Raw genomic sequence first — 10,291 nt, forward strand, 5'->3', positions numbered from 1 at the left:
AATCACTGTATGTGGCTTGTCAAGCAATGGCTTCAGTAACTCCAATGAAGGAGAGCTCTGTAGTTCCCTGATAGGTTATTCTTTTGTCTACTGTTAAAGTTTGGAAGTTTTTACTAAGAGATTATATTGGCTTGCTTTTCTGTAGTTTAAATATATTTCTCTTTCTGACCTGCCCCATGATAAAGAAGAATACTGTATTGACTTGAATATAAGATGAAGTTGCCCATCACCCCCCCGCCAATCAACATGGGGGGATTGGGGAAGCCCTCATCTTACATTCACATACAAGAAAATCTCATTAGTGACATTATCTATCTTTAAACTTTTGCACCAGCTCAGTAATGGAAACCAACTATGAAGTTGATTAATTGCAGTCAGCACTGAGGATGACTATAAAACACATGGCCTGTATGGGGCAAACACTCTATAAAATTTCATGTCTCAAGCCAAATTAGCCAAATCAGTTCTGAATTCCATCAGCTGAGCAGAGCTCAGTTGTTCAGGTCTTTGTGGCGCTATCACTGGCAAGTATCATACTTCCCAGACTTATCAGTCCTGGGTGTCAGAAATTTCCAAATCCATGGCAGGTGATGAGGGAGTTGATTTGATACGATTGCAGAGCTATTGGCCTTCATATTTGAAAACTCATGGCAATTGGGAGAGGTCCTGGACTATTGGAAAAGGATAAATATAGTGCCTATCTTTAAGAAAGGGAAGAAGGAGAATCTGAGGAACTACAGACTGGTCAGCCTCACCTCAGTCCCTGGAAAAATCATGGAGCAGATCCTCAATGAATCTATTTCTAAGCACTTGGAGGAGAAGGTAATTAGGAATAGTTAGCATGGATTCACCAAGGGCAAGTCATGCCTGGCCAACCTGATTGGCATCTATGATGAGATGACTGGCTCTGTAGATGTAGAGAGACCAGTGGATGTGATATAACTTCACGTTAGCAAGGTTTTTGATATGGTCTTTCACAAGTTTCTCACAAGCAAGCTAAGGAAGTATGAGCTGGATGAGTGCACTGAGGAGGATAGAAAACTGGTTGGATCCTCAGGCTCAGAGGGTAGTAATGAATGGCTCCATGTCTAGTTGGCAGGCAGTACTGAGTGGAGTGCCCCAGGGGTTGGTCCTGTGGTCGGTTTTGTTCAATATCTTCATCAACAACCTGGAAGATAGTATAGAGTGCACTCAGCAAGTTTGCAGAAGGCACCAGACTGTGGGGAGGTGTAGCAGATATGCTGGAGGGTAGGGCTAGGATTCAGTGACCTTGACAAATTGGACATTTGGGCCAAAAGAAATCTCATGCACTTAGGATGGAGCAATTCCATGGCTTGGGACCAACTGGCTAAGCAGCAGCTCTGCAGAAAAGGACCTGGGGTTACAGTGGATAGTAGGTTGAATGTGAGTCAACAGTGTGCCCTTCTTGCGAGGACGGCTAACGGCATAGTGGTCTGCATTAGTAGAAACATTGCCAGCAGATCAAGGGGGGAGTAACAATTCCTGTCTATTCAGCACTGGTGAGGCCAGATCTGGAGTACTGTGTCCAGTTTTGGGCCCCCCACTACAGAAAGGATATGGACAAGTTGGAAAGACCCTGGAGGAAGGGAGCAAAAATGGTGAGGGGGCTGGGGCACATGACTTCTGAGGAGAGGCTGAGGGATCTGGGCTTATTTAGTCTGGAGAAGAGAAGACTGAGGAGGGGATTTAATAGCAGCCTTCAACTACCTGAAGGGTGGTTACAAAGAGAATAGAGCTAGGCTGTTCTCAGTAGTCACAGATGACAGAACAAGGAGCAGTGGGCTCAAGTTGCATCATAGGAAGTTTAGGTTAGATATTAGGAAAAACGTTTTCACTAGGACGGTAGTGAAGACCCTAGTCTTGCTTGCTCCTTGTCAAAAGGCCATAGGAGCAAACTAGAGGGAAAGTCCAAGAGCAATTCTCCCTCGCTATAAAATTTGTAGCTGAGATCCTCTCATTGGAGGATAGTAGGCTCTCACATGGATGCCTACTTGCAGTCCAGTGGACAAGTCTCCATCCTCAACTACATCAAATAATTCCAGATCAGGAAGAAGGAGATCTTCCAGTAAAACCAGCGGGACCAACACAATCATCATGGAGTCTCCCCTGCCATACTTATGGAAACCTACCACAAAGATAGGTTAGCGTAAATCCATCTGAGTTAAATTTATGGTAGTGCCTATTGAGCACACTCCCTCTCCGTCCCATCTCTTTCAAGTCATGGTAGCCATTATATTGAATACATTTCATTTTCCTCTTCACTTGCACAGCTAAGCTGTGACTTGCTTTCCTGTTTGCAATACTTCCTGTTTCTTCACCAGCCTTTTATGTCTGCCAAACATAACTGAAGAGGGCCTCAAACAGTTTACCCAGAATCCTTCAGTTGCCCCCTCTTTCAGCCTGTCACATGTGATTAGTGTGTCCCTGCCCTCCATGTGGTGAAGCAGTACCAGACTGCTCAGTGCTTCATCTGCATGTACGTTTTTGGAGCATCCCAGGACTTGTGACAGGGACATGAGTGGGGCACTAATAGCACATGTATCCTTATGGGGGGTACCTGGAGTACACACGCATACTGAGCAGTGCTGAGCTGCGTGGTCATTATGGCTTGAAATGCTATTCTCTGTTGGCGGAAGAAGCTGAGGAGTGCCGAGGACAAGGGAAGTACCTGACCCCCCCAGATTTATTTTCTATGCTGTAGCAGTGGGAGGGTGACGAAATCAAGGCAGACCTCCAATAATTAGATTGTATATGTGAAAAATGATAAATTTATAAGTTTTTTGTATATAGAATCTAATTATTGGGGGTCATCTTGTAATCACAGTTATCTTATTTGAGTAAATATGGCGTTATTTTTTTCATTTTCATCATGGCATGTTTACAAAAATCTATCGAGCCTTTCCCCGTTCCATCTTATTCTTCAAAGAAAGCATATTTAATAGCACATTTAGTACCTTCAACCTCCCTCAAGTGGTTTGTATTCTTTATTTTTTATCTCTTTTTAGGTCAAGTCTGTTCTTGGTCAAACAGATCGATTGCTTTAAAAATGTGCTTGTGTACGTGCGTGTGCGCGCATCAGTCAAAGAGATGTCCATATTAATTGTGGTTAAATAGAACATTAACAACCAATTGTAATGTGTGTGAACTGTTTTTTGTTTGCAGTTGGATAGATTTGCCAGTATACGAATTCCAGGCAGTAGAAAAGAAAGACCACCTCTGCACCTAAAACAGTCGCATTCCTCTGTCAGCGATTGGTCATTATCATCGCCTACAGATATGGATGAGTTCATCCCTGAACCATTATCTGAGAGAGAGATCTTAACGCTTTTTGAAAAAATGATGGTAAGAATTGCTGGTTATTTATGATCTTGTTCTTTTTAGACAGCAGATGTTTTTAAGGTTATTTTAATCTATGCTTAATGTACGTACCTTGACTGACCAAAGCATTATGTATACACCAGGAATCTGAATAGATGTGCTTTCTAATGCAGGCCTACAGGTACCTTCTGTTATTACAAATGCCGTCCTATAGGCCCACATGGAGCCCACTTACACATGGTCACGGTTGTTCCTAGGTGAACAGGTAATAAATACAACATTAATATGTGATAAGAATTTGGCACCATAGCAATGTTACTGGGAAGTGTAAGCTAGAGTTGGGAATGGGAATTTCAGCATTTCATAGTTTTATTTAGGAATAAAAGGCTTTAAGCATGGCCCCAAATAACTCAGACTTATACCTGCATTATGATGAACTTTACAGAAGTCAGGGGTGGGCAAAATATGGCCTGCAGGCCATATGCAGCCCACAAAGTAATTTCGTCTGGTCTGCATGCATCCACCAGTTAATTATACCCTGCCTAGCCCACACCCCTCACTCCCACCTTCATGAACGGAAGGGCCTGGCCAGTACACAGCCTCTGAATGGGGCTGCTGCTGCCACTGTTGCAGCTGCTAGGGGACCTGCTTGGCTTCCCTGGCCTCCAGAAGCTCCTCCTCCTGTCTCTGCTGTGGTGCTCACTCTGGGCAGGAGGTAAAGAAGTGCTGGGGTGGGGCAGGGGGCACTGCAGCTGTGCAGGAGCATTGGGCTGGGGTTGGCAAAAGCACAAAGCCAATGCCCAGGGGGGCAGTGGGATCGCAGAACTCTGGGCGTGCAGGGACTGAGGGGTGTGAGGGAGAGTAGGGGGAGTGTGGGGATCCCTCCACACACTTCCCCTGTTCCCCATGGCAAACAGTTCCTGTTGCTGATGGTGGTAGCAGCAGCAGCTGGCTGGCCCTCAAGGTGTTTGTGGCCTGCGCAGGTACTGCTGCCTGGCAGTGTGTGGCTCCATCCAGTTCTGGGAGCTGTATGTGGTGGTGGCAAAGCCGGCCCACTTCTATCATGTGGGGCTCCCTGCGACTCATGCATTTCTTGGCACTTGTATGCCACTTGTGGGGGAAAGCCCCATGTGATGGAGCTGGCGGCCTGGCCCCCACTTCCTGCCACCACGTGCAGGGGGTGGGGCTCCCCTTCACTTATGCTGGAGTCCTAGGAGCTGCACGTGGTGTCAGGGAATGGGGAAGACAGCTGGCTCCATTGCTCTGGGCTTCTTGGTGGTGCATGAGTGTTGGGAGCTGCAGTGTTGGGAGTCAGGGGAGCACCATGCGATTGAGACAGGCCAGCCTGGCTACTCTCCTTGCCATCACATGCAGCTCCTGACACTGGCTAGAGCCAGGTGCTGCTGGGTGGCAGCATTTGCGTGGGCCATGAGTACCCCGGCCCACTGCCTGCTTTGTTGCTGCCAACGGCTGCGGCTGTGCGTTGTGGGGGAAACTGTGTGTGGGGGGAGTGGGGGTTCCCACAACTCCTCCAAATATATACACTCCCCATACATGGTATCTAGGATACATACCTTGTTCACCCCTTCCGCATTATTCTACTGAATGCAAAATTACATTTAATAGAAGCTCTGGAGGCATGACATACCCAATGACCTACTTGGTACAGGTTAGGCCTCAGAGTAGTGTCCTCCAGATTTTGGCTAGATGCCTTGAGAAAGATAAACTTGAGATGGTTCAAGAGCACATAAGAAGGAGAAAAGGATTGGAATACATGGCATACTGAAGGGAGGAGAAACTAGATGCATTTAGTTAAATTGGACAAAAGCAGTAGTAAGGGAAACCATAATGATATAAAATATCTGAAAAGTTGCCTAAGAATATGGATAAGTATTGCTCTCCTTTCCTTTGAAGGCAGTACACAGAGAACTTGTTTGAAACTGCATAAAAAGTAGATTTCAATCATATGAGAAGAAGAGCTGTTGTACTAGGTTTTTGCTTAAGGAAATAGTCAAATCTCCTCCATGGAAGGTTTACAAGAGAAGGCTAGATGGACATCTATCTGGGATGGTTTAGGAAAATCAAATCATCCTCTTGAACTAGAGGGCCCTTGACGTCTCTTCCTAACCTAGGATTCCAAATTCCTGATTTTAGTTTACTTAACCCTTACGTTATAAACGATTCTTCTTACTTCTTCCCACTCCATCAGAGCTTGAGACCTCTTATAATAGGCCTCTGAAGTTTGGCATAGGAATTGGTTTAGAACATATATAAGAACTGCCATGTACTGGGTCATACTGTACGTCCAACTTGCCCAGTGTCCTGTGTCAAAGAGTGAATTGGGTGAACCAGGATGTTTTTGCTATTCCTCTCCTACTTTCAGCCTTGAGGTTTAGGAAGTTCTGATTTCCTATAGTCCTAACTCTTATGCTCAATAACTATTAATGCATGTTTCCTACAGGAATTTGTCCAATCCCTTTTTGAATCTGGCTAAACTGTCAGCTCCCACAACATCTGGTAGCAATGAGTTCCACACCTTAATTACATGCTGTGGGGGGGGGGGAATCCTTTTGTTAGTTTTAAACTTACTACCTACTAGCTTCATTTTGTGACCCCCTAGTTCTTGTAGTGCGAGAGACAGTAAATAATAAATCCCTGTTTACTTTCTCTTCGCCATTTAGTATTTTTCGTAAACCCTTATGGCCCACCTCAAGCATCTTTTTCTAAACTGAATAGGCCTAGTCTCTTTGAGTCTCCCCTCATATGAATGCCCCTCCATACCACTAGTCATCCTTGTTGCCCTTCTCTGTACCTTCTCTAGTTCTATATCCTTTTTCAGGTGTGGGATCCAAGACTGGCCACAGCATTCAATGTGTGGGTGCACAGTGGATTTATAAAGGGACATAATGATACTTTTGCTGCTTAATTCCTAACATTGTTTGCTTTTTGATGACTCCTGAGCACTGAGCTGGGGCTTTTAGCAAACTGTCCACAATGGCTCCCAGAATCTCTCCCCTGTGTAGTAATAGCTTATACCAGGGGTGGGCAATGATTTCATGTGGAGGGCCACTTAATGAATTTTGGTGAGCTTGTTGAGGATGGCACACGTAGCCCTGCCCCTTGACAGGTGCCTCGCCCCCTGGTTGCCATATTCAGACCTGAGGTCCCACCCCTAACCCCTGACTTTGCCACCAGAAATCCCTCCCCTTGCCCCTGGATGTACTCTGTTGCGGGGAGGGGTGGGGGGGAAGGGGAGGTTGTCATCTTGGAACCAGAGAAAAATGGAATTGTATACTAAAAGTCAGACATCTACTATAACATATTTTAATTTTATTTCAAGAATATTTTTGTCATGATTTGTTTGCATAATGTGTATAGAGAGGATTGCACGATAGCTCAAAAAAGTCTTACTCTTGTATTTTGTGTGTGGGCGTGGTTGGGGTGTTGGGTGTGTGTGTTTATGGTGGGGTGTGTGTCTGGGGGTGGTTGAGAAATGGTGTGGCTGCGTGTGTGGGCATTTGTAGGGTATGTTGCGGGGTGTGTGTATATATGTGGGGGGTGTGAGGGAGGGTGGGGGGGGGTTTGGGAACCCCCCATCCACTCTCTTCCCCATGGTGCACAGCCCCCACTGTAGGCAGCAGCAGGTGGCAGGCCACAGGGTGCTCATGTCCTGCACAGATGCTGCTGCCCATCGGCGTGTGGCTCCAGGAGGACCAGGTTGAAATGGGGAGGGTAGTGCTTACTCTGTTTGCCCTTCCCGGCTGCAGAAAGCAATCAGTACATGTAGTGTATGTCATAGAGTGCAAGAAGTTCGGCAGTGGAGTTCATTGCTGTGAGGGAGAGAATTGATCCAATTTTTTGTTGTTGAAATTGGCACTTTTTTTTGCCTTCGGGCTTTTGGCCCCAAGAAAATTGGGGTGAAAACTCCACCCCTGCAACTCTTCCCCCAAATGGCAGCAAACTCCATGGACACCAGAGAATTATGCTTTTGAGATCATCTTGTACTCTGATGCTACCCAGATGCTGCTTGCTGCTGTTCTTGCACCCTGCAAGGCAGAAAGTATAAAGGGAAGTCCAGGGCGGAGGGCAAGCGAGGACTTCCCTGGACACTATTTTCCATGTTACTTTACTGATTGCTTCGGATTATTTTTGGCTTGTTTCTGGCTTGTTTGAAGATAGCAATGTAGAGCTGATGATTTCATTATGACCTCCAAATCCTTTTAGTAATGCTACCGGTAAGTCACTTGTGTCCCCTACTCAGTTTTTCTTTCTGTTATATCTTCTGTTTATTCTTTTTTGTCTTTATTTACTTTTTTATTTTTAACAAGTTTGAATATTATAGTCCTATGTAGAGGACTGGTTAACTGTTTTAAACTTCATAAATATAACAAGAATGAAATTACAGATGGATCCAGTGGTACTTTTTTGGGTATTTCGAATAAGACCCCATCTGCTGCATGATAAAAATCACTTCAGAATTTCTAATAGTTTGAGCATCTTTTAAATGAAATACACTTAAAAAAGAGGTACTGTTGTCATACTTTTTGAAGTTTCTTTTGAAATGGTCTATTTAATTCTAATCAGAATGTTGATTGTAAATCTAATTTGTTACTATTGAAAGAGCTGTGATTTGACAAATAGTGTTTAATGTGAAAACAAATTTAAATCCATAAAAACCCAGTTATACTTAAAATGTACTGTTTCCATGTCTTTCGCAGAACTATTCATTTTAAGCAGTTCAATATCTAACCTCATGTGCAGGTGTGAAGAAATGCGTTTCTTGGCTTACTTCCTAATCTTATTGGACAAATATAATAGTAACCAACTTTAATATAAGCTTTTTATCCACTATTTTTTTCTCAGTCATTGTGTGATTTGCTGCAAAGGCCATCTTCAGAGAGATGGCTTCTTAAAAAAAAAAATGTTTGGTGCAGATGCCTTACTTAGTTTATACAGCTAAACATTTATAAATATAGACTTCTTATCCCCCGGTGTAATAGTGTCAACCATGTTAACTTAGACTCTACCACAAGACTGTGTAAAGGAGGAAAGTTTAGTTTTTAGCTGTAACCCACAAAGGCAGGGGGCAGTCAGGGAGTCCACGCTCTTGCTGATGGCTTTCTGCCCTCTCTTCAACTCTTCTTACCTGTCTGCTTCCCCTTTGATGTTAAGTTTGTTCTTATGGGAGGAATCCCCAGGAGTCTGTCTGCCTTGCGAAGTGAGCAGGCTTGTCCATCTGCCCTGTCATGCCTGCGTGTCCTTTCATGCTCATGCTATTGCTCCTTTAAGGAGATGCCTTGTGACTTTCTGGTTCCTTGTCGTGGTTGTTTTTTGACACCGCTCAACTCCTTTTTGCTCTCTGGTCCTGCCCTCTCACTGGGTTTACTGTTCAAGCCCCAGTCTTTGCCATTCCTTATTAATAGTTCCCTTGGTTGGGGTATGACTGCAGTGTCACAATCCCTGACCCTCCTCTCTCTTGAGGGGCTAACTACAGGCACTTGCATCCACCGGTATCACTTTCTCCCTTTGCAATGAGTTTCCTTGGCTGCATCTTTTTTTTTTTTCCTCTTCAGTCCTTAGGCACTGAGCAGCTTGTGTCCTGCTGCTGCCTTGAGCTGGAGCTCCCTCCCTTGTAGCTTGCTGAGTTAGACTGCTTTTCCCCCTTCCTCTTCCCACACAGGCAGGAGCTCACGTGACTCCACACACTTCTGTTCTCTAATTTGGGCCTTCTGTCCCAGATTCTGCTGTAGTCAATAACCTTGTTATCTGCTGGACCCTCAATCCTTTACTCACTGTCTGTACCCCAGTAACAGGGGTAGGGGTTTGCTGTTACAGTAGTGATTTAAAGGGGTATCTTCATATCCTCATGATGTATAGAATCATTTGAGGAGTACTGTGAAGCTGGCAAGGTGTGATATTGCAATGTATATAATACATTTTGGTTTGTGAATATAGGTTCCAAGACACTGAATCAAGAACATTTTAAATATGGGACTTATCCAAAAGAGACGTGTCAGTTTATAATTCAGTGAAATTTTAAAAATCTAAATCGGTGGAGAATTGTTGGTCATGTTATTTACTTCCTTATGTGAGTTAGGAGACAGAAGACTTAACTGGAAGACCAGTTAAAGAAGCTTCGGCAGTTCTTTTATTCTTCAGGATCACTTAAAATAAGGGCAAGTTGATTCATATGTACTGTGTTAATTGGAGGCATAGAGTAAGTTATTCCTGTTTATGTGAGCTCTTCCAAAATGCAGTTTGTTACTGAAGAGAAATCCCATTGTAGAAAATACTAAGAATTTTGTTTCTCAACATCTCTTGAATTCAGTATTAATTTTTGTCTCTGTTTTTAGAAATGTATTTAATCCATATGAATTACATATAGTTATCCATTGTAGCCCTTCCTCCTTGCAGTTTTGACAAAATTATAATAGTATAGAACAGGAAAAGTCCTTTGAAGCTATCTACAGTTAAATAATTTGTTTTAAAATAGTCTGGGATTGAATCTGAACTTCAGGAAGCAGACTTTATATCTTTATTTTCCTGAAGAACACATACAGTTGCTTCCTCAATAAACAAGACTAAGTTAAAGTAGTAGCACAATAAAACTACTTCATTGCCTAATTATTTTTAAACTCAGAAGTGTGTATCAGGTCAGGGTTTTGCTAGGTTGCCAATTTCTCATTTCATCAGAGTACACTTCTGTGGGGTGAGATAAGAGTGACTTAGTTATGTAGTTTGCAATTTGCTTCAAAAAAAATCAGAAAGGGGTTGATCACAACTATCCTGAACACTGATGCTTAAATGATTGGGGAAAAAAGTGGAATTAAATATGTGGCTCAAATGGATTTGTATCCTGTAAAGTTTCTACAGTAGGAATTATGGAAGAGATCATTTAATTGTATTTAATTGTCAAGTTTTATTTTTCTGTGTGCATTTCCTTTAGTTCTTT

At 43.5% G+C, this 10,291-nt stretch overlaps 1 protein-coding gene across 1 annotated transcript in view; it reads left to right on the forward strand.

The window, feature by feature from the left end:
- Positions 1 to 3,209: 3,209 nt before the first annotated feature.
- LOC102388353 (protein diaphanous homolog 3) overlaps positions 3,210 to 10,291 on the forward strand; it is a 435,025-nt gene continuing 427,943 nt past the window's right edge. Inside the window, exon 1 of the mRNA XM_006026725.3 lies at positions 3,210 to 3,363. Within this exon, the coding sequence (XP_006026787.1) occupies positions 3,298 to 3,363 (66 nt within the window). The 5' untranslated portion in view covers positions 3,210 to 3,297. The remainder of the gene's footprint in view (positions 3,364 to 10,291) is intronic.

The sequence above is a fragment of the Alligator sinensis genome, unplaced genomic scaffold (genome assembly GCF_000455745.1).
Source record: "Alligator sinensis unplaced genomic scaffold, ASM45574v1 scaffold80_1, whole genome shotgun sequence".
Lineage (NCBI taxonomy): Eukaryota > Metazoa > Chordata > Crocodylia > Alligatoridae > Alligator > Alligator sinensis.